This window comes from Heterodontus francisci, chromosome 17 (genome assembly GCF_036365525.1).
Source record: "Heterodontus francisci isolate sHetFra1 chromosome 17, sHetFra1.hap1, whole genome shotgun sequence".
In the NCBI taxonomy this organism is placed as follows: domain Eukaryota; kingdom Metazoa; phylum Chordata; class Chondrichthyes; order Heterodontiformes; family Heterodontidae; genus Heterodontus; species Heterodontus francisci.
Genome location: NC_090387.1, coordinates 7,333,068 through 7,357,485, shown reverse-complemented (window position 1 = coordinate 7,357,485; position 24,418 = coordinate 7,333,068). Strand labels below are relative to the sequence as shown.

Below are 24,418 nucleotides of genomic sequence, written 5' to 3'. Positions count from 1 at the left end.
ATGTTCTTAGAACAAGTTGAGAAATCTGTTAAAAAGCCACATGGGGTCCTTGACTTCATAACAGGGTTTGAGACCAAAAACCAAGGATGACACTCCAGTGCATTACCGAGGGAGTGCTGCACTGTCAGAGGTGCTGTTTTTCAGCTGAGATGATAAACAGAGGCCCCATCTGTTTGCTCAAGTGCATATAAAAGATCCCATGGCACTATTCTGAAGACGAATAGGGGAGTTTTCCCCAGTGTCCTGGTCAATATTTATCGCTCAACCAACATCACAAATTAACTGGTCAGTGACTACACTTCAAAAAAAAGTACCCCTTTGGCTGTAAAGCGCTTTGAGACGTCTGGTAGTCATGAAAGGTGCTATATAAATGCTCGTCTTCCTTTCTGTTCAATTCTGGGCACCACACGTTCGGAAGGCCTTAGAGAGGGTGTAGTGGAAATTTACCGGAATGGTACCAGAGCTGAGAAACTTCTGTTACGAGGACATACTGGATAACCTGGGATTGTTCTCCTTAGAGCAGAGAAGGTTAAGGGGAGATTTAATAGAGAATAAATGTTTCCGGTGGTAGGTGGGTCAGTAACCAAAGGACACAGATTTAAGATAATTGGGAAAAGAACAGAAATGAGATGAGGAAACAATTTTACACAGTGAATTGTTGTAATCTGAAATGCACTGCCTGAAAAATCTGTTTCCACTGCCCTAATAATAACTACCAAAAGGGGCTTAGATGAATACTTGGAAAGGAGGAATTTGCAGGACTATGAGGAAAGAGCAGGGGAATGGAGGATTAATTGGATAGCTCTTTCAAAGGGCTAGTATAGGCATAATGGGCCGAATAGTCTCCTTCGGTGCTGTACTGTACTATTCTACAATGGACTGAACCTGCTCTGCAGTTGTACCCAACCCATGGTCCCTCCCTTTAAGGAATTTTTTTTTTTTTTAAATATACCAGAAGAAAGGAGCCACTTCTACAGTCCCATTTCTCCACAGTTCTTCAAATGAAAGGACAGAGGTCCAACCAGCTGAAGCTTCCAAAAGCCCATAGGAGGGTTAATGCAGGAGATACAAAAATGGCATGCATGTGCAGTAGGGGACGCTCTATTGAGGTTGGTCCACAAAACAACATTGGGACACTGTCAAGACAGCTTTACTCTGTATCTAGCCCCATTTTTTTTTACTCTGTATCTAACCCCGTACTGTACCCATCCTGGGAGTGTTTGATGGGGACAGTGTAGAGGGAGCTTTACTCTGTATCTAACCCCTGTGCTGTACCTGTCCTGGGAGTGTTTGATGGGGACAGTGTAGAAGGAGCTTTACTCTGTATCTAACCCTGTGCTGTACCCACCCTGGGAGTGTTTGATGGGGACAGTGTAGAAGGAGCTTTACTCTGTATCTAACCCTGTGCTGTACCCACCCTGGGAGTGTTTGATGGGACAGTGCAGAGGGAACTTTACTCTGTATCTAACCCTGTTCTGTACCCACCCTGGGAGTGTTTGATGGGGCAGTGCAGAGGGAACTTTACTCTGTATCTAACCCTGTTCTGTACCCACCCTGGGAGTGTTTGATGGGGACAGTGTAGAGGGAGCTTTACTCTGTATCTAACCCAGTGCTGTACCTGTCCTGGGAGTGTTTGATGGGACAGTGCAGAGGGAGCTTAACCTCTATGCTGGAACATTGTCTGATTCTATGAGCTGTTACTTTTGAGAGCAAGTATGAAGACGACCGGGAGCGGCATTGTGTGGTAGAAAATACGGACTGTATTAAAGATATTAAAGACAATCGTTCTGTAACAGAACCTGATCCCAGCTCCGTCAAACCCAATGAGTTGTGGTTTCTGCCAAACTCACCGTCAGATTCCAGTTGATCTGTGGCACTTTAGTGTGAAGATTCAGGCTAAACATCAGCAGCAGAACTCCGGTGACCACGAATGCTGTGCAGCTAACGAACTCAAAGAAGTACAGAGCCCCGCACGGTAAACACTCCTTCACCGTCTCAATGCAGATGAAGGCTATCAGTGCCAAAACCTGCAAGGAAAACACATTCTTTAAATCACACCCGCATTGTTCCCAGTCACAGTCTTATTCTCTGCCTGTTTCACAGAAATACAGTCACTGCATCTCTTGACTATCCTCTCGTTCCTCTCAAACTCCCGTTAGAGCATCTGACACACATTTCCTCCTCCTCACTGCATTGAAACCTATGCTTATTGCACAGTCTCTTACTCACCTCTCTTATACTCAATCCCCTTGAGCATGAAAGTAGGGAAGACTTGCTACAACTGCACAAGACATTGGTGAGACCACACCTAGAGTACTGTGTACAGTTTTTGTCTCCCTATTTAAAGAGGGATATATTTGCATTGAAAGCAGTTCAGAGAAGTTTCACTAGGCGGATTCCTGGGATGAAGTGGTTGTCTTATGAGGAAAGGTTGAGCCTATACTCTTTGGAGTTTAGAAGAATGAGAGGTGATCTTATTGGAGCATATAAGATTCTGAGGGGGCTTGACAGGGTAGATGTTGAGAGGATGTTTCCCCTCGTGGGGAATCCGGAACTAGGAGGCACAGTTTCAAACTGAAGTGTCTCCCTTTTAAGACAGAGATGAGGAGAAATTTCTTCTTGTGGGCAGCACAGTGGTTAGCACCGCAGCCTCACAGCTCCAGCGACCCGGGTTCAATTCTGGGTACTGCCTGTGTGGAGTTTGCAAGTTCTCCCTGTGTCTGCGTGGGTTTCCTCCGGGTGCTCTGATTTCCTCCCACTGCCAAAGACTTGCAGGTTGGTAGGTAAATTGGCCATTATAAATTGCCCCTAGTATAGGTAGGTGGTAGGGGAATATAGGGACAGGTGGGGATGTGGTAGGAATATGGGATTAGTGTAGGATTAGTATAAATGTGGTTGATGGTCGGCACAGACTCGGTGGGCCGAAGGGCCTGTTTCAGTGCTGTATCTCTAAACTAAACTTCTCCGAGGATGTTAATCTCCCCCAGACAGCAATGGAGGCTGGGTCATTGGATATATTCAAGGCTGAGTTAGACAGAGTTTTGATCTACATGGGAGTGAAGGGTTAGGGAGGGCAGACAGGAAAGTGGAGTTAAGGCCATGATCAGATCAGCCATGATCTTATTGAATGGTGGAGCAGGCTTGAGGGGCCGAAAGGCCTACTCCTGCTCCTATTTCTTATGTTCTTATACTCCTGGACAAGCCCTTCTGATAGATTTCTTCCTATTCGACAACTACTCTTCCTCTCACAACCTACCCTCCTTCTCTCTATCAAAGTTAATATTCAGCTCCTCAGAACTTTTAAAATTCTCAAATGCCTCTATGGTCTCATCACCTCCCAAAATGTGTAACCTCCTCCACCGCCCTACCTGAGTAACCTCCTCCACCGCCCTACCTGTGTAACCGCCCTGTGTAACCTCCTCCACCGCCCTATCTCTGTAACTTCCTGCACCTCCCTATCTCTGTAACCTCCTCCACTGCCCTGTGTAACCTCCTTCACCTCCCTATCTCTGTAACCTCCTTCAGCTCTTTAACCCTCTGAGATCCCTGTGCTCCTCCAACTCTCGTCTCTTGTGCATCTTCAATTTCAATCGTTCCACTATTAGCAGCAATGCCTTCAGCTGCCTAGGCCCTAAGCTCTGGAATTCCCTCCCTAAACCACTTCGCCCCTCTACCTCTTCTATGTTGCTCCTTAAAGCCTACCTCTTTGATTAAGCTTTTGGTCACCTGCCACTTGTCTTAATATCGCCTTATATGGCTTGGTGTTAGATTTTGTTGTATTAGGCTCCTGGGGATGTTTTACTGTGTTAAAAGTGCTATAAAAATGCAAGTTGGTATTGATGTTCCACTCTGCTTCTTAGCTTCAAAAACCTGAACTCTCTTCCTAACAGCACTGTGGGTGTGCCCACACCACATGGACTGCACCGGTTCAAGGCAGCAGCTCACCACCTTCTAAAGGACAATTGGGGATGGGCAATAAATGCTGACCTTGACAGCAATGCCCACCTCCCATGAAAGAATAATGCTTTCCCTACCTTGAGACACATGGCACCATCTCCTACTCCAACTCTGTTTTTTAGGACCTCAAAACTGTGGAACTCCTCACCTTCCTCAGTCATTGCTTGCTCCTACAATCTAGTTTTTTTCAACCTATTTAATCCTTGTTTCTGGATTTACCACATCATCTCTCTCATTCTTTTCAGCCTCACTGTCAGTGTCGGCAGGGCAACCAGCCAACTTTCCGCTAGGCCTCATTCCAATTGTAAGGCAGCCTAAAAGACCCCTCCCCCATCCCCTCCATTAGCCTACCCAGATAGCCAGCTTGGAAAGTAATAGCTGCACAGCAAGTGTTTCATTTGGCAAAGAAACCTGATTTTCTTAAAAAAAAACACAACGCAGCCAACACAACCAAAAACTAAAATAATAGCAAAATACTTTGGATGCTGGAAATCTGAAATAAAAACAGAAAGTGCTGGAAATACTCATCAGGTCAGGCAGCATCTGCGGAGAGAGAAGCAGAGTTAACGTTTAAGGTCTGTGACCCTTCATCAAAAACTGGCGACGGTTAGAAAAGAGTTAGGTTTTCAGCAAGTGAAGTAGTGGGGGGTGGGGGGGGGGGCTGGGGAAGAGAGCAAAAAGGAAGGTCTGCAATAGAGTGGGGGGCAGGAGAGATTAAATGACAAAGATGTCATGGAACAAAAAGCAAAAGGAGTGTTAATAGTTTTGTTCTTCTACTGCACCTCCCCCACCCTTCACTCGCTCAAAATCTATTACATTCGTAACCTTTGCCAGTTCTGATGAAAGGTCACAGACCTGAAATGCTTCTCTCTCCACAGATGCTGCCAGACCTGCCGAGTATTTCCAGCACTGTTTTTATTGCAACTATGAAATAATTGCTTGACCATTCACCTCATTCCTGCTTGCAGAGCCCACAACAGCTGCGGCCTTTCCCTACACTTCTAAAAATAAAATTCATACACAGGATGTGGGTATTGGATTTATTGCAAATCCCTCGTGCTCAAGTCCTTGAGTAAGGCTTGAACTCACAATCTACCAACCCTGAGTCGAGTGCGTACTACCAACTGAGACAAGCTGACAGTTTGAAATAGGTTCATCAGATCTCTGCTAACGTTGTCAAACGTCTTTACCCAGAGATTGGTGAGAATGTAGAAGGCATTGCCACAGTGTGTGGTTGCGGTGAACAGTATAGATGCATTTAAGGGGGAGCTAGATAAACACATGAAGGAGAAAGGAATAGAAGGATATGTGGATAAGGTATGAGGGGTGGGAGGAGCTTAGTGTGAGCATAAACGCCAGCTTTGACCAGTTGGACCGATTGGCCTGGTTCTGTCCTGTAAATTCCATGTGATTTGGACATGGTGGACAACATCCCACTTGAGCCTCTGTACTCCATGTGATGACGGTGCTTCCGCACTGGTTTGATGCATAGAAACAGAGGAATCGCAAGACAAAAAAAAAAGACCAAGGTCCATCTAGTTTGCCTAGTCACATGATCCAATGATAATGCAGTTGTTGACCAATCACAGCGATCAATCTCTATCAATGAACATATAACAGACCCCGACATGAGGTGAGGAAAAACCCCACTAGTGGCGAGCCTGGGGAACCACACATCCAAAATCACCCGTTCCTCCCAGACACGCTAGGTAGGTGGTAGGAGAATTGAGGGAAGGTGGGGATGTGGTAGGGGAATATGGGATTAACGTAGGATTAGTATAAATGGGTGGTTGACGGTCGGCACAGACTTGGTGGGCCGAAGGGCCTGTTTCAGTGCTGTATCTCTCTATGACTCAATGGCTCTGTGACTCACTGTACATCATGTCTGAAATTATTCACATACTATATCCTCAAAATGTTATTTTCTGAGGAAAATCTATCCATAACTGAGGGGTTTGCTCAGCAACTTCAGAAAGTATGTAACAGTCAACCAGGTTGGTGTGGGATTGGAGTCACATATAAACCCAGTCTGGGTAAGGACATATTTCTGGGCATATTTCCTTTTCTAAAGGACGTTAATAAACCACCTGTTTTTACATGAGAGTTACGTGGTCAGTTTTTACTGTTAGTCACCACTGTATTTGCGGCATTTCTGAGAGATGCAACAAGGAGCTAACTGAATGCAAGTCACTCTGTGAAAAATGAAGTCATAACAGGCATCAAGCAAATCATATCATTCAATACTTGTCCTTCGTATGACACATTGGTCCCTGCTGCCAGATAGGGAATGGATGGAGGGGACTGTTGAGAATACAGGTCAAAGGTTAAAGATTAAGTCTATGGATTCTCAACTGTAATTAACCTATTTTAATTATCAGCCCCAATCCCACCTTTCTGTCCTCAGCCTCCTACACCGTTCCACAGAAGCTCAACGTTAAGCTTGAGGAACAGCACCTCATCTTTCAATTGGACACTCTACAGCCTTCTGGACTCAACATCAAGTTCAACAATTTCAAGATTGTAATCTCTGCTCCCATTTTTTTTTCCCCCAGACAGCAGCCGTTGATGATTCTGCTGTTTCCATTTAATCCTCCTCTAGAGCCATCTTGTTTCTTTACTTGTCCCGTTATCATCTCCTTTCTATTGCATCATCATCCCCTTTGTCAATTCATCTGTCTTGCCTCCCACCCATCACAGGCCTTCAGCTTTTGTTCTTCCCTTCTCCTCCCCCCACCCACCATTTCCCTGACGACGTACTTGTTTAAAACCTGTTACTTCTCTAACTGTTTCCAGTTCTGATGAAAGGTCATCGACTTGAATCATCAACTATTTCTCTGCAATGCTGCCTGACCTGATAAGTATTCTCAGTATTTGTGTTTCGATGAACCCCTCCCCTGCCCCGGCACTCCCCCCACTTGTGTTGGATCCAAACTTTTCAACACACTGAGAACTCTGACAAAGGCTTAAAATTATGAGAACAGGTTGCATAGACTAGGCTTGTATTCCCTCAAATACAGAAGAGTAAAAGGTGATGCAATTATGGGCTTTTAGATTATCAAAGGAATTGATGGTCTAGACAGAGAGAAATTATTTCCTCTGGTGGGGAGCAGGGGGGGGACCAGAACAAGGGGGCAGAACCTTAAAATTAGAGTTAGGTCTATCAGGGGTAATGTCAGGAAGCAATTCTTCACACAAAGGGGAGTGGAAATCTGGAACTCTCTCCCCCAAAAAAGCTATTGAGGCTCAGGGTCAATTAAAAATGTCAAAACTGAGATTGATAGATTTATATTAGGCAAGGGTGTTAAGAGTTACAGAACCAAGTCGGGTAAATGGAGTTACATACAGATCAGCCAAGATCTAATTGATCAGAGGGAGAGTCTCAAGGGGCTGAATGGCCTCCTCCTGTTCCTGTGTAAAGCTCTGACTCCATCGTATCTTGTTGGAATATTTCGGTTGTCGGGATCTGAAGATGTTGGCAGCAATCCCTTCCACTAATGCAGCAAGCAGAGTTTATTTCTGAAACACAAAAGCCTTAATGCACTCAGCGATTGAACATTCCACAGGTTTTGTTCACTGGGTTCCAGCTTGAACCCAGTTTCCCAAACCTGCAAATGCTTGCAGAAAAATAAAACCAAATGGCTTGTGTTTTAGTGCCGTGTTCCACCATTCTTCACACCATCCCTCCAATCATCTTCCCTCTTCTCCCAAAACGGCCACCCCTTGACTCAGACATGGCCTCATGGTACCATTCACTCCCAATTAGCAATAAAAAAAAACACAGTGCCCTATCACACCTCTCAAAATGTTCCACTAACAGTTGCGTTGAAATTAATTGACTGTGAAGTTGACAGAGGTAACATCCTGTTCACTGAAAAATTCCACAAAGCAGCCATGCGACAAGTGGGCAATTAATCTGCTCAGATTGTAACGATCTTCTATTGTCAGTCATAGCCCAGTGGAGCAGCTCTGTCGCCCGAGAGTCAGTGGGTTCAAGTTCACTGTTCATTCAACCGTTCCATGCACTTACACACATGTATGTTGTACTGCTTTGTCAGGAGCATTGGGGGTGGTGGTGGATGGATTGCTGGATCAATAATCCAGCCAAAGGGCTGGAATAGAAATAAATCCCAGCCTTATTTTCAAATTCCTTCACAGCTCTCCCTGTCTCTGGCACGTCCCCAATTTCCTTCATTCCACCACTGGTGGCCGTGCCTTCAGCTAACAAGGCCCTAAAACTCTCCGTCCCTCTTGCCCCCTTTAAGACACTCCTTAAAACTTACTTCTTTGACCAAGCTTTTGGTCACCTGCCCTAATGTCTCCTTATATGGCTTGCTGCTAAATTTTGTTGGCTAATGCTTCAGTGAAATGCCTCGGAACGTTTTACTACATTAAAGGCGCTATGTAAATACAAGTTGTTACGTCTGCCTAATTTCGCAAATAGATTTTCAGAGGCAATAGACAAGCTATACAGAACAAATTGGAGTCACAGAGTGAAGAAACACACTCAGTGTTAAATTGGAAGATAGCCTGGTGTCAGTGCCATGTGACAGAAACATTAATCAGGTCAAAGCTAAAAGGAGATGCGAAATAAAAAAAAACAGAAAATGACAGGTCCCTTAGCATCTGGGGAGACAGAGAGAGAGAGAGAGACAGAGAGAGAGAGACAGAGAGAGAGAGAGAGAGAGAGAGACAGAGAGAGAGAGAGAGACAGAGAGAGAGAGAGAGACAGAGAGACAGAGAGAGAGAGAGAGACAGAGAGAGAGACAGAGAGAGAGAGAGAGAGAGAGAGAGACAGAGAGAGACAGAGAGAGAGAGAGACAGAGAGAGAGAGAGAGAGAGAGAGAGAGAGTGAGTGTGGATTGGCGTTTCAGACCCTGCATGAGAATTGAATGGAAACGTCATGCCTGCTCTCTGCCTGGGAAATGCGGCAGGTTTCCAGAATTTTCCAGGTTTTCTCTCAAATAAACCTCAGGCGGCATCTCAAAATCAAAATCCTGACTCTTAAGATGTAAAAGGTTGAGCACCCTTACGGTTTGTGATGTTTACAGACTGAAGAAATGGTGGCTATTATAGGTCAAGATATCGGAGTCACTGATTATACAGGTGATCTCTCTCTGCCAGACTGCGTTAGTACAGGCTGCTGCTATAGTATAATCCTGATTTTATGATGGCCGGGATTTTAACATGAATTCTGGGCGAAACAGTTAGAGTTTTCCATGATTAAATCCGCCTCCTTTCTCCCAGTGGAGGAAATCAAAGATTCTGCAGAACACCGGATCTACAATTCTGTGATAGGGATTAGGGAACAGGATTTCTTACTGTAACACCTGAATACAGGAACAGGAGGAGGCCATTCGGCCCCTCGAGCCTGCTCCACCATTCAATACGATCGTGGCTGATCTGATTGTGGCCTTAATTCCGGATGCCCCCCCCCCCCCCACCAATAACCCTCAACTCTCTTTTAGATCAAAAATCTGTCTAACTCAGCCTTGAATATATTCAATGACCCAGCCTCCACTGCTCTCTGCAGAAGAGAGTTCCAAAGATTAACGACCCTCAGAGACGAAATTCCTCCTCATCTCCATCTTAAAGAGGAGACCCCTTATTTTGAAACTGTCCCCTCTAGTTCTAGATTCTCCCACGAGGGGAAACATCCTCTCAGGATCTACTCTGTCAAGCCCCCTCAAAGTCTTATATGTTTTAATGAAATCACTCCTCCCCAACAGACCAATTTGTTTCTCTCTCTCACATTACTTTATCATTTTAAAGTGATCGGATCATTCCCCTCGACCTTCTAAACTCAAGGAAATATAAACCAGGTGTATAAAACCTGGCCTCGTAGATTAACCCTTTAAGCTCTGGTTATAATTCTAGTGCATCTTGCCTGTACCTCCTTCCAAGGGCCAATAAATCCTTCCTAAGGTGTGGTGTCCAAAACCAATGTAATCCAAATGCTAACTCAACAATGCTGGGCTCGCAGAATCCGAGCAATTATAAAAGACAGCCTAAATAGTGAGACGCTAACGGCACGAGGGGGCTCGGAGACCCGAGGGGCCCACAGGAGACACAAAACAGACAGATTGTCATCAAGATTCAGGAGTGACTGGCTGAGGTACTAGAGGGCATTCCCCACCCCCTGTGGAACATGTGCCTGAGGATAAGAGAGGGTGGGGTCAGCGCCTTCAGGAGAAGAGGGTGGCAGAGTGGGAGTGGGGTAAACAGGACTGGGGAAACTGAATGATCTCATTCCCTTCACAGTGAATCCACAGCTGAATCTGCAGGTGCAAAAGCAGATTACAAGGCACTGAGGGATAGTGTTTCCACTTTGGGACCAATCAGGAAGCTTGGCGCATTGATTTACAGCTCATATTTCTGCTGAAAGTAATTTGCATAATCACAAATATAGAATCTTCCATGAACCAGCACAACTGAGCAGAATAATAAAATGTAGTAATTTCTTTTCGTTCCGATAAAAAGCATTCCTCGATGTATGTAAGAGCCGTAACCAGGTGAAGTCTGATTAACACAGCAGAAAATGAGTTTAATAACAAAAAATATTTATTTTTACAAAGGGTGTCCAGTCTTCCACTTCAGAGTAACTGGATTTAAAAGCACAAATGACTTTAAAAAAACTTTTTTTTTTGGTTCATTTGTGGTATGTGGGCGTCATTGGCTAGGTCAGCATTTGTTGCCCATCCCTAATTGCCCTTGAACTGAGTGGCTGGGCCATTTCAGAGGGCAGTTAAGAGTCAACCGAATTGCTGTGTGTCTGGAATCACATGTAGGCCAGACCAGGTAAGGATGGCAGATTTCCTTCTCTAAAGCACATGAGTGAACTACATGGGCTTTTACAACAATCAACAATAGTTTCATGGTTACCATTAGACTAGCTTTTAATTCCAGATTTATTAATTGAATTCAAATTTCACCATCTGCCGTGCTGGGGTTTGAACCATTGTCTCCAGAGCCTCAGCCTGGGCTCTGGATTACTAGTCCAGTGACATTACCATTACACCATCACCTCCCATTTATACTGAACCATTTTAATAGTTCCTTTGATGTACAGTAGTGAGTTTCTCGACAAGTTGAATATTTCTGGATATGAAGCAACTTTTAAAGCATGCCAACTAGTTCTGTACTCCTTAGAAAATGAAGATAATCTAGAGAAGCTTCCAAATCCGGTGCAATTGACAGAAACACTCAATTTTCACCTGAGATGTGGCCAGTTTTGTGCATGGGGCCTGATCTGGGTGAATTAAATACTGAACTACTGTAAAAGATCACGGAAAACACGAACCTGAGTGATTTTTGAGAGTGAACCCACCTACATTTTAAATTCCCCTGACCTTTTGTGCGGTTTCGGACAACTCTGCTCAGAGTGTAGATAAAGCTGGCAGAAAGCAGACCACAGTGTGTTTCCACTTCAAGACAAAGAGAAAAAGCACAAGGGGATAAACTATAGATGGGTGACAACTGTGTACAACTCAGGTGGCGGCTGCTTTATTAAGTGCTGACCTGTTGGCTTGCATTACTGTTAGCCCTGCATTCCTCTACACAATAACCTGATCTCACACTGTAAATGTCAGAGTCTGCCCCTGAAATGTCACTCACTGGTAAACACCACTGTTTACAGGAGTGGGAAGTGAGGGGAAAAAAAAAACAAACTGAACTTGGGTCCAAGAAGCCTCAAGATCAACTTCTCCTGGGAGGTGAGGAATTTAAATTCAGCTCCTGCTTGAATCAGTCCTTCACTTGGTTTTAATCCAATGCACACTTGGCAGATTTACTCACACTATTCCCACTCAGGGACCCAGGGAAGAGAGAGTCTAAACAGCAGGCAAGCACCCAACTGCAAGTCAGCGATAGTTACCTAGAATACTACAGCACAGAATCATGGCCCAACTAATCCATGCCGGTGCCCATCCAAAATTATGCTGTCCTGTATCCTAACTCACAGCAAATCCCGTTCACCCATCGCCCGTGCTCACTGGCCTACATTGGCTCACGGTCCATGGCCTTCCAGCCCTGTAACCTCCGAGATTTCTGCACTCCTCTAATTCCAGCCTCTTGAGCATCCCCAATTTTAATCTCTCCACCATTGGCGGCTATGCCCTCAGCCATTCTGGAATTCCCTCCTTAAACCTTTCCTCTTTGACCTGTCCTTGATCACCTGTCCTGAAATCTCCTCAGTTAGTTTGGTGTCAAATTTTGCTTTTTAACACCCCCTTGGGATGTTTTACTGTGTTAAAGGTGCTATACAAGTGCAAGTTGTTGTTGTTATCAACACGAGCCTCCTCCCACTCTACTGCATTTCACCCTAACATATTCTTCTATTCCTTTGCCCCTCACATACTTATCCAGCTTCCCCTTCAATGTATCTATATTATTCACCTCAACCACTCAACACTCTCTGGGTAAAGACATCTCTCCTGAATTCCCTACTGGATTTGTTCGTGACTATCCTACAGCCCCTAGTCTCCTCCACAAGTACAAATATTTTCTCTATGTTTACCCTATCAAACCCCTTCTTGTTGTTAAAGAGTTCTATCAGGTCCCCCCTCAAAGAACATCAGCCTGTTCAATCTTTCTTGATAGTTATAACCCCTCAGTTCTGCCAGTGTCTTTGTAAATCCTTTTTGCACCCTCTCCGGTACCTCTATATTCTCCATGAAATATGGAAATCAGAACTGTACACGGTACTGTGAGTGACGGCTAACCAAGCTTTGAAGCAAGTACTCGACAACTAAATTAATAAGTAGCTGACACAGTTAAATCTAGTTAATGTTAAACTATTAGAATATTTCTGCAGTGCAACAGAACTACTGGGTTCAGTCAGGAGTGGGACACATGGCTAGTTTCTGTATCCTCTCCCATCCACCCTTTCCAGCCCGCTCTCGGCACCAAGGCCCATTATGGGATGTCAGTCATTGATGGAAGTGACGTAGGGCTGGTCCAGATGGAGAACTCTGAGCAGGTTAGTCATCAAGGGCTGATTCCCACTCTGTAGGGAGTTAGCTGATCCCAATTTGGGAAGACAAATAGGGACAGTAGGAAGAGCCTTGTGTTGTGGGGTTAGAGGAGGAAATGTTTCTTGCTCCAGATTAGAATCATAGAATGGTTACAGCACAGAAGGAGGCCATTTGGCCCATCGTGTCCGTGCCAGCTCTCTGCAAGAGCAACTCTGCTAGTCCCACTCCCCCGTCTTTTCTCCGTAGCCCTGTAAATTTTCTTTATTCAGATAATTATCCAATTGAATCTGCCTCCACCACACTCTCAGGCAGTGCATTCCGGATCCTAACCACTCGCTGCGTAAAAATGATTTTCTTCATCTCACTTTTGGTTCTTTTACCAATCACCCTAATTTGGTGTCCTCTGGTTCTCAACCCTTCCACCAATGGGAACAGTTTCTCTCTATCTACTCTGTCCAGACCCCTCATGATTTTGAATACCTCGAAACAACCTCCTCTCAACCTCCTCTTCTCTAAGGAGTACAACCCCAGCATCTCCAATCTATCCATGTAACTGAAGTTCCTCATCCCTGGAACCATTCTTGTAAATCTTTTTTGCACCCTCTCGAAAGCCTTCACATCCTTCCTAAAGTGCGGTGCCCAGAATTGAACACAACACTCCAGTTGAGGGCAAACTAGTGCTTTATAAAGGTTCACACACGGTGCATGGTAATATAGCTTGTCGACGCTCACACATAAAGAATTTGTCAGCAGCCCAGAACCAGCAAGCCAGAGGTTTAGAGTTTAAATCCCACTGGAGGAAGATATAAAAAATCACATTACATAAATCTGATAGCATGGTTGTAAAACTCCAACTCATTCATTGAATGTCCTTCAAGGAAAGGAGCACCCTGCCCAACCAGGTCTGCATTCAAATGTCTCCATGGCCTTGCCATCCTCCCCCACCCCTGCCATTGCTCCCCATCTCTTAACTTCCTCTAGCCCAACAACCCTCTGCATTCCTCCAATTTTGGCCTGTTGAAGATCTCTGATTTTAATCTCTCCACCATTGGTGGCTGTGCCTTCACCTTCTCAAGGGCAATTAGGGATGGGCAACAAATGCTGGCCTTGCCAGTGACAGCCACATCCCGTGAAAGAATTAAAAAGATGCGTCACCCACACATACCCTATAAAACACTGAGGCTTGTCTTTTTGGAAACACTTTACAATATACTGCAGGGCTCGGGCACAATCCTTGAAATCATGTGACTGATCCGCAGCAAGAGATTGAAGTCAAAACGCATTCTGGATAAGCAGCAAATACATCTCCTGCCGCTCTCTGTTTCTGGGCAACCAGTAGCTCAGAGTTTAACATTAATCATACAACAAACAACAGGCAGCAACTCATTCACAGAAGGCCTAGACAAACAAATACAACCCAAGGTCACCTGCTGCCAAGAAGGAAACCAGCAACTAACTCAACAGATCATACATCGGGAACGATGCCTTTTACAATGGACTTGGAACTATTTTAATCCCCCACCTATAGCACAGTCCAGTAACATTGTGTGTAATGAAACTAATAATCCAGAGACTTGGACTAATCATAGAATAGAATCAGACAGAATAGAATGAGATCATTCAACCCATTGTGCCTGTACTAGCTCTTTAAAACAGCTACCCAATTAGTCTCCCTCTCCCCTGGTCTTTCCCCATATCCCTACAAACTTCTCCCCTTCCAGTAATCCAATTCTCTTTTGAAAGTTACTACTGAATCTGCTTCCACTGCCCTTTCAGGCAGTGCATTCCAGATCACAACAACTCGCTGTATGCTTGCTGACCTACACTGAATCCCAGTCAAGGAATGCCTCGATTTTAAAATTCTTATCCTCGTTTTCAAATCCCTCCAAGGCCTCACCCCTCCCTCTCTCAGTAATCCCCTCCATCCTTAAAACACACCAAGATCTCTGTGCTCCTCTAATTCTGGCCTCTCGAGTATCCAATTTTAATCGCTGCACCATTGGTGGCTGTGCCTTCAGCTACTGAGGCCCTAAGCTCTGGAATTCCCTTCCCACACCTCTCCATCTCGCCGCCTCACTTTTCTCCTTTAAGATGCTCCTTAAAACCCACCTCTTGGAGCAAGCTTTTGGCCATCTATCCCAATGCTGCTCAATGTGGTTCAGTGTTTAATCTTGCTTTAAGTTGTTAAAAGAACATTCTGATCTCCCCTCTGGTTCTTTTGCCAATTAACTTAAATCTGTTCCCTCTGGTTACCTGACGCCGGAAACCGTATCTCCCTATTTACTCTAGCAAAACGCTTCATGATTTTGAACACCTCTATTAAATATCCCCTTACCTTTCTCTGCTCTAAGGAGAACAAGCCCAGCTTCTCCAGTCTCTCCACATAACTGAAGCCAGAGAACACGAGTTGAAATCCACCCGAGACAATTTGAGAATTTGAATTCAGTTTCAAAAATGTGGGAAATAAAAAGCTGGTCTCAGTGACAGTGAGCACGAAGCTGTCGGAAGTCGTTAAAAATTCGACTAGTGTCCTTTAGGGAAGGAAATCTGCCGTCCTTACCCAATCTGGGCCTCCATGTGACTCCAGTCCAAAAGTTGACTTTTAAATACCCTCTGGTGGACTAGCTTCTCGGGTCAATTAGGGATGGGCAATAATTGCTGGCCTTGCCAGTGACACCCACATCCCAAGATGTCAATAAACTCACTGCATGGTAATGAACTGAAGGAGTGAGGGGAAAGGAAAAACAGGCAGGACTCTCACTACCCATACTTGTGACATACTGAGCAAGTATGCATGGCAGCTGCAGCAGATTTGGTGGTGACGCCCTCTCAGACCAAATAGCTCTCAGCCCTGACACGGCCTATGTTCACAAGTGAGGAACGTCCACCTGGAAAAATTCCCAAGCCCAAATCTAGGCTGTGCCAGGCCCCAAGCTGCTGGAATTCCCTCCCTAAACCTCCCCCTTTTACTTCTGCTCCTTTAAGGAGACTCCTTAAACTTTTATAAAACACTGTTTCAGCCTCAGCTGGAGTATTGTGTCCAATTCTGGGCACCAGATTTTAGGAAGGAGGTGAAGGCTTTAGAGAGGGTGCAGAGAAGATTTACGAGAATGGTTCCAGGGATGAGGGACTTCAGTTAGAAGGACAGATTGGTGAAGCTGGGGGTGTTCTTTTTAGAGAAGAGAAGGTTGCGAGGGGATTTGATAGAGGTGTTCAAAATCATGAGGGGTCTAGAGAGAGTAGGTAGAGAGAAACTGTTCCCATTGGCGGAAGGGTTGAGAACCAGAGGACACCAATTTAAAGAGCCAACAGTGACAACCTTTTTAAGCAGCAATGGCTAGGATCTGGAATGCACTACCCGAGAGTGTGGTGGAGGCAGATTCAATCGTGGCGTTCAAAATGGAATTGGACAAACACCTGAAGGAATTTACATGGATACCGGGAAAGGGCAGGGGTGTGAAATGGGCAGAGTTGCCCTTGCAGTGAGCCAACACGGATTGGTAAGGCCGAATGGCCTCTTTCTGTGCTGTAACCGTTCTATGATTCAATAAAACCTACCTCTTTGACGAAGTGTTTGGTGACCAGTCCTAATGCCTCCTTTGGCTCAGTTTCAATTATTGTCTGGTAATAACATAAGAAATTGGAGTCGGCCATTCAGCCCCTCAAACCTGCTCTACCATTCATTAAGATCATGGCTGATCATCTAACTCAACCTCACTTTCCTGCCCTATCCTCATATCCCTTGATTCCATTAGTGTTAAAAAAAAAATGCTCCTGTGAAACACCTTGGGATGTTTCACTACATTAAAGCTGTTGTATAAATGCAAGTTACTATCGTTGTTGAAAGAGCAACAGGTAGATGAGGAACCAAAACTCCCCCTCCCCGATAACAACTTGCATTTATATACTGCCTTTAATGCTGTAAAACATCCCAACACACTTCACACAGGAATGTTATCAGACAAACTTTGGCACCCAGCCACATCAGGAGATATTAGGGCACGTGACCAAATGCTTGACCAAAGAATGGTTTGGACAAAAGGCAGGGTTCCTGCTGCATTGCTTCAATTTCATTGCTCAAACAGCACCTTTGACTGCACAACTAAACAATTCTCTCAGACAACTTAAATTTAGCGGAGAGAGGATTCTTGAGTCTCATTATTAACCCAGATTCATTTTGAAAAACAAGGGTCAACACCTTCAGAAAAAAGACTCCCTCCCTTAAAAAAAAACCTGCTCTGATGTCTTCAGAGGAGGGGATGGCTGAGGCTGATTTATTTTTGATTTTTCCTAACTGCAATGGTGCTTTATTCTTGGAACAGATTGAGACATCACACTATATCATAAGAACATAAGAAATAGGAGCAGGAGTGGACCATACAGCCGTCGAGCCTGTCCCACCAATCAATACGATCACGACTGACGTTCTGCTTCACCTTCACTTTCCTGCCCACTCCCCATATTCTTCGATTGCCTGAGAGAACAAAAAACTGTTTATCGTAGCCTTAAATATATTCAACGATGAAGCATCCACAATAAAGGACTGCTACCGGACCTGAACCCAACGGGACCCGACAACATGTGTCGGGTTCGGGTCGGGTCGGGTCGCTGTTCTGGGTCCGGCCACACACTGCAAGAATTGCAGGTAAGTGTTTTAAAGGAAAAACAAACTGACCTGAGCTGCGAGTCCGGGACGTCAAGCAGGGAAACTCAGAGTCTGCGCAGTGAGCGACTCTATGACGTCATCACGCTCATGTTACAGCTTCCTGAAGATTGGGAGTCGTAAGGTAAGCAAAGGGAACATCGCGGTGGTCGGGTCGGGCTCGGGGGGGGGGGGGGGGAAATGGAGGGACTCGGGTCGGCTCGGACTTGGGTCCGATGTGGTTCCGTCGGGTTCAGGTCGGGTTTTTTTTTTTCTGACTTGAGCAGGCCTTTAATCCACAACCCGCTGTGGTAGAGAATTCCAAAGATTCACAGCCTTCAAGTCAGAAATTTCTCATCTCAGTCCTAAATGATCAGCCCCTTATCCTGAGAATATGCCCCCGTGTTTTAGATTCCCCAGCCAGGGGAAATAATCTCTCAGTGTCTGCCCTGTCAAACCCCTTCAGAATCCTGTATGAGATCACCTCTCATCCAGAGAATATAGACCCAATTTACTCAGCCTCTAATCATAGGACAACCCACTCATCCCAGTGACCAATCCAGATTTCATATGCAATCAGGCTTGAATATCTAGAAAAAGGAGAGATGTCTTGTCAAGGTTGGCCTGGGAAGGTTTAGTGACAAAGGGAAGAGAATTAACAAGCCTGGTGTTTCACAGGCTGTAACTAAACAGTGAGCAGTTAAAGCCAGCTGGGAATATTGCACAGAACAAAGAAAATAAATTGTCAGTTCGGGATTAGAGAGAGCTTAATCGAAGGACATTCCAGAAATAAAAAGCAATGTTTCTGAGCTAAATTTAAAGGCTCTGTTGATGCCCAAGGGGTGTGGAATAAAAAAAAAATGAAGAATTTGGAATTCGCTAGTCCAGAGGGTTGTGGATGTTCCATCATTGAATAATCATGAAAAGGAAGAATGTGCAGGGTTACAGGGAGAAAGCGGGGGAATGACACTAAGCGAATTGCTCATTCAGAGAGCCGGTGCAGGCATGATGGGCCAAATGGCCTCCTTCTGTGCTGTAACGATTCTGTGATAATTAAGACCGAGATTGACAAATTGTTGGTCACTCAGGGGAGCAAGGGATTCTGGGGAGTGAGAGGGAAAGTGGAATTGAGATAGAAGATCAGCCATGATCGTATTGAATGGTGCAGCAGGCTCGAGGGGCCGAATGGTCTGCTCCTGCTCCTATTTTTATGTTATGTACAAAGCCATGGTTAGGTTCCAGTTACATCGAATGTACAGCACAGAAACAGGCCATTCGGTCCAACTGGTCTGTGCTGAGAGTTGGAGCATTGGCTGCAGAGTTGAGCACGCCATTACAGAAACCAAGGTCAACGTGGATTCATAAGGGAATGAGAGGATCCAGTTTTTGTGAGTGCGCTGAAAACTTAGGGCTGTACTAAGTGGAGAAAAGAAGGGAAGGAGAGGGAGGTAGAAACAGAAGTGTTCAAAATGATGAAAGATTTTGGGAAGGTAAATTGTGACAGGTCAATGTCACTGGTCTTTCAATCAGTAACAAGGGGGCATGGACACAGGATGTGGGCCAGCATTTATTGGCCATCCCAAACTGCCGTTGAGAAGGTTGTAGTGAGCCACGTTCTTGAACAGCTGGTAGCAGGCCTGATACAAATGAGTGCCTTGCCCAGCCACATCAACAGCCAAGTTAAGAGTCAACCATGTTGGTGTGGGTCTGGAATCACATATATGTCCAGACTTGGTAAGAACGGCAGGTTTCCTTCCCTCAAGGACATTAGTGAATCAATTGGGTCTTCAATGACAATATGACAGTTTCATGGTCACTTTTAGTGAGGCCAACTTGTTATTTCTGGATTTTCTTTTAAAACTGAATTCAATTGTTTTCACACAAAGAATTTGGAATCTATCAATTGTAAAAGACTTTGGGACCAACACAATCACCAAATTCAAGAGGGGCTTAGATAAACTGAAAGAAAAATACTTCAGGGCAGAGGGAGACTGGATGAGAGTGTTTCGTTGTGACATGGGGCTAACACAGACTCCTTGGGCCGAATGCCCTAATCCTAGACTCAAATTCTTGCATTCTACAATAACAAAGCATAGCAAAGCTACAAGATTGAGAAAACATTTAAAGGTGTATTTTCGCTTGGCTCATCGGGTAGCTGCCTTGCCTCTGAGTCAGAGGTTGTGTGTTCAAGTCCCACTCTGGGCTGACACTCGTGTGGTACTGAGGGTGCACTGCATTGTCAGAGGTGCCGCTGGCTTGGTTAGGTGGGCATAAAGGATGCCAGAGCATTATTTGAAGAAAAACAGGAGAGTTCTTCTGGCGCCTCAGACAACATTCTCCCTCAAAACTCCACCACAAAACATGTTTAAAGTAATTCACCAGCTGTGAAGTGCTGTAGTTTGTCTCTAAATAAATGCCTTTCATTTTCCTTCCAATTTCCTCATCACTTGAAGGTGGAAACCTATTGAGGTACAGTGGCATTCCTGACCACCTCAATCAAATGCTCACTGTCCTATATGTGCTGCCACAGTTAAAACTGGCAGTGCAAACACAAAATCCAGTAGATGAGATTACAAGATAGACAGATTTGCATTGATGTAGTGCCTTTCACAACCTCAAGACCTCTTACAGCCAATTAAGTATTATTTGAACTGTTGTAATGTTGGAAACTCTGCAGCCAGTTAATGCACAGCAAGCATCCACAAACAACAAAGTGTAATAACCAAATTTTTCTTTTTAAAGTGATGTTGGATGAGGAATAAAGATTGGCCCTAGGACACCGGGGAGAACTCCCTTCCTCTGTGGGGGAAAAAACTTGCATTTATATAGCGCCTTTCATGACCACCGGACATCCCAATTGGTTACATCCAATGAAGCATTTGTGAAGTGTAGTCACTGTTGTAATGTAAGAAACAAGGCAGCCAATTTGTGCACAGCAAGCTCCCACAAACAGCAATGTGCTAATGAACAGATCATCTGTTTTTGTGATGTTGATTGAGGGATAAATATCGGCCAGGACACCAGGGAGAACTCCCCTGCTCTTCCTCAAAAATAGTGCCATGGGATATTTTACATCCACCCGAGAGGGCAGACAGAGACTGACAAGGGAGATTATCACAGACCTCGGTTTCTCCACAGATGCTGTCAGACCTGCTGAGCGCTTCCAGCGTTTCTGTTTTTATTACAGGAAATTGGTGTTTCATCAACAAAGGAATGGTCTCTACACACACGCCCATCACCACCCCCCCTCCACCCCCCCCCACACACACCCATCGCCACCCCACCACCCCCCCCCCCCAACACACCCACAAACGAGAACACTGCAGACACCAGATGCCGCAAACATTCGAGCTTCAGGTGAAACCTGGAGGCAAGCCAGGCTTCCCCAGCACGACAATGAATTAAACTGTCTCCACAGCGGGGAGGCCATTAGAAAGGGTGCTTTGAGCTGTAATACGCTGCTTAAAAAGGGAGAGTTCACGGAGCTATTTTTAGAGCAAGTGATTAAAAAGTCATTGGGAAGATTTAATTCTGTATTAGCCCTGCATATTTAACAAACTCAGCTTCCACTCTGTGTCCACTGCACTCACACTCGTTCCTGAAAACAAAGATTGAAAACTGCTCAATCCAGCTGAAAAAGGGGGATGGGGGATGGTCTGGCTCAGTGGGATTTTCTCATTAGCTGAACAGTGATCCCACTGTCAAGTTTAAAAAAAATAAAATTGCTCAAATTACTGAACAAAAAAAGTGACTCAATGCCAATCAGCCCACCGGGACAGAAACTACACATTCTGCTCCCATCCCTGCCACGTTTCGATAACAATATAATTCAGGAAAAGCAAAGAGACTAGACTGATTAGTTACTGCACCTGACCCTGGAGAAAGACTTACATTTTTATACCTTTTTACCTTTCACGAACTCAAGACGCCCCAAAGCGCTTTACAGACAATGAAGTAATTTTTGAAGTGTAGTTACTATTGTAATGTAGGAAACACGGCAGCTAATTCGCAGGAGTGTACCTGTTCTAGTGATGTTGATTGAGGGATAAATATTGACCAGGGTACCGGGCAGAACTCCCCTGCTCTTCTCCAAATAGTCATAGAGAGATACAGCACTGAAACAGGCCCTTCGGCCTACCCAGTCTGTGCCGACCATCAACCACCCATTTATACTAATCCTACACTAATCCCATATTCCTACCAAACATCCCCACCTGTCCCTATATTTCCCTACCACCTACCTATACTAGTGACAATTTATAATGGCCAATTTACCTATCAACCTGCAAGTCTTTGGCATGTGGGAGGAAACCGGAGCACCCGGAGGAAACCCACGCGGTCACAGGGAGAACTCCGCACAGGCAGTACCCAGATCCAAACCCGGGTCGCTGGAGCTGAGTGTCATGGGATCTCTTACGTCCATTTGAGGGGACAGACAGGGCCTCATTTTAATATCTCATCCAAAAAACAGCGCAGCACTCCCCTTAATACTGCACTGAGAATGTCAGCGAGGATGTTGTGCTCCTGTCTCCAGAACAGACTCAAACCCAGCACCTTCTGATTTAGGAGACTGAGGCCGAGATAGCAACGTGCATTTCAACAGCACTCCTCAAACAGAAATCCATCTCAAAGGGTGACATTGATTACATAAATAAAGACTGAAGTCGGTACTGTGTGCACAACATGAAGTCAGTGGCAACTAGAGCCAGTCTGCCTCAAACTGGTTGATGCTGGTTAACACCAGGAGTGCAACATTTACACAGCAAGAGTGCAGAGAAGCATTTGGGCATAACTGGTGCACAGGAGGTTGTGGGGGTAGAAGGAATGAGATAACAATGTGGGATTATACGTCATCTCTAATATAGTAAATATGCCAAGGGTGCTGCTCAAAGGAGAAAACTGACACCAAGCAGCAGTGGGAGGAGCTTAAGCATTCTTGGGATGCGGGCATCGCTGGCATGAGTATCATTTATTGCCCATCCTCTGTGTCACGTACGTTGGAAGTCCAATGGTACAACAATGAAGAGTTGTGAAAAATTATCTTTGTCTGGAACAAAAATGAGCCTTTATTTTTAAAAGTGAAAATTGGTCCAAAATGACCACCAAAGAAAAAGGGTTTGGCCTTTTGTGTATTCAAACTGTCTGACAAAGACAAAGGACAAATCTTCAAAGCTAAATGTTATCAATGGAACCCATCCTATACCTATCCTAAAACATTCCAGAATTGAATGTTTTCTTCTGAAACAAAGGAGTGCGAAGTAGCCACGTCCTGGGCCACTGTGCAATCACCATGGGAAAGAAATCAGAGCACGTCCTGATAGGAGGTGAGAGATAACAGTTTTACCTTTAAAAAAAAGAGACTGCCAGAGTGAGAGAGAGAGAGAGAGAGAGAGACTCAGCTAAGAGGAGAAGCAACATCTAACAGTTTGCATTCCAGCCAAGCCTGAAAGCACATGCCCTGTTGCAGAAACTGACATCCACAGTATACAGCAGTGAAGTAACACATCATCTTCAATTGAATCTTCAATCAAGAGAGAAATCTACCCTCATCTCAGGCCTGCATCCATCAAGAACTTGATTTCCAAGAAAATTCAACAGGTTGATTGCAACCTTCCCCCCCCCCCCCCCCCCAACTAAAACCCACTTTCCTTTCTCCCTTCTGTTCCGTCTTGCGTGTGTGCGTATGCCTGAGTGGATGCAGTTGTACGTATTGATCAATAAACAACTAATCTTCTGTTTTTTTATAACCTACAAGAAAACTTGTCGTTGTCTGTTTAGTTGAAAAATAAAACACTTAGGGGCTAATCTCTTAATACAAATAAACACTGCAGTCACGTGGGGATTTAAACAGTGGGAACCACCGATGTCACACCATGTGGTCATAACACTCGGTAGCCTTCTTGAACCACTGGCAGTTTGATATAACTGATTGTCCTCTGAACTGGCCAATCACATAGTGTGGAACTGGAGTCACATACAGATCCAGACCAGGTAAGAATGGCAGATTTCTTTCCCTAAAAGGACATCAGTGAACCAGTTGGGATAATCCAACAGCTTCTTGGCCACTTTTACTGATACCAGCTTTTTATTTCCAGATTTCTTTTTAATAAAAGCTGAAATAACTTTCTAAAACTGCCATGGTGGGAACTTGGCTCATGTTCCCTGGAATACTGGACCAAGCCTCTGGATTACCACTTGGATAGGTACATGGATGATAGTAGAATGAAGGGTAGGTAGTTAGTTTGATCTCAGAGTAGGTTAAAAGTTCGGCACAACATCGTGGGCCGAAGGGCCTGTCCTGTGCTGTACTGTTCTATGTTCTATGTAACATAACCACACCACCAAAAGTACGGTCAAGAGAGGAGAAGTAAAAATGACGAGTTCTGGAGTGTCAGGCCAAGATAGCAACAAGCATTTCAAAAGCGCTCATCAAACAGGAAGACTTTTCAAAACACTCCGTGCTCATGCGAGTTATTATTTTCTTAAGATATGGTAAAACTACAATTTTGCCCATCCCAAGTTGACCTGAAGGCATCAAAAGTTAACCACGTTGGTGTGGGATTCGAGTTACATGTCGGCTGGACCAGGTAAAGACAACAGGTTGCCTTTCCGGAATATTTTTCACCAAAAGGTTTAGAAGGTTGTGGAATAATTTACTAGGGAACAGCATTAAATTAGACAGCACACCTGCAGCCAACAAACCAATTACAGGACAAGAAGACAATTTATTCACAGTGGACACCAGCCAGAGTTTCACAGGCTTAAACTGCAATTACCACACAACTCCTGCAGAAAAGCTTTGACTACAGCAGCAGAACCATAGCAACGTGGCAGCAGGAATCTCCAGGAA

The 24,418-nt window shown here is 44.8% G+C and overlaps 1 protein-coding gene across 1 annotated transcript in view; it reads right to left on the bottom strand.

The window, feature by feature from the left end:
• Window positions 1–24,418, bottom strand: part of cmtm4 (CKLF-like MARVEL transmembrane domain containing 4) — an 87,485-nt gene that overhangs the window by 26,604 nt on the left and 36,463 nt on the right. Inside the window, exon 2 of the mRNA XM_068049064.1 lies at window positions 1,851–2,027. Within this exon, the coding sequence (XP_067905165.1) occupies window positions 1,851–2,027 (177 nt within the window). The remainder of the gene's footprint in view (window positions 1–1,850; window positions 2,028–24,418) is intronic.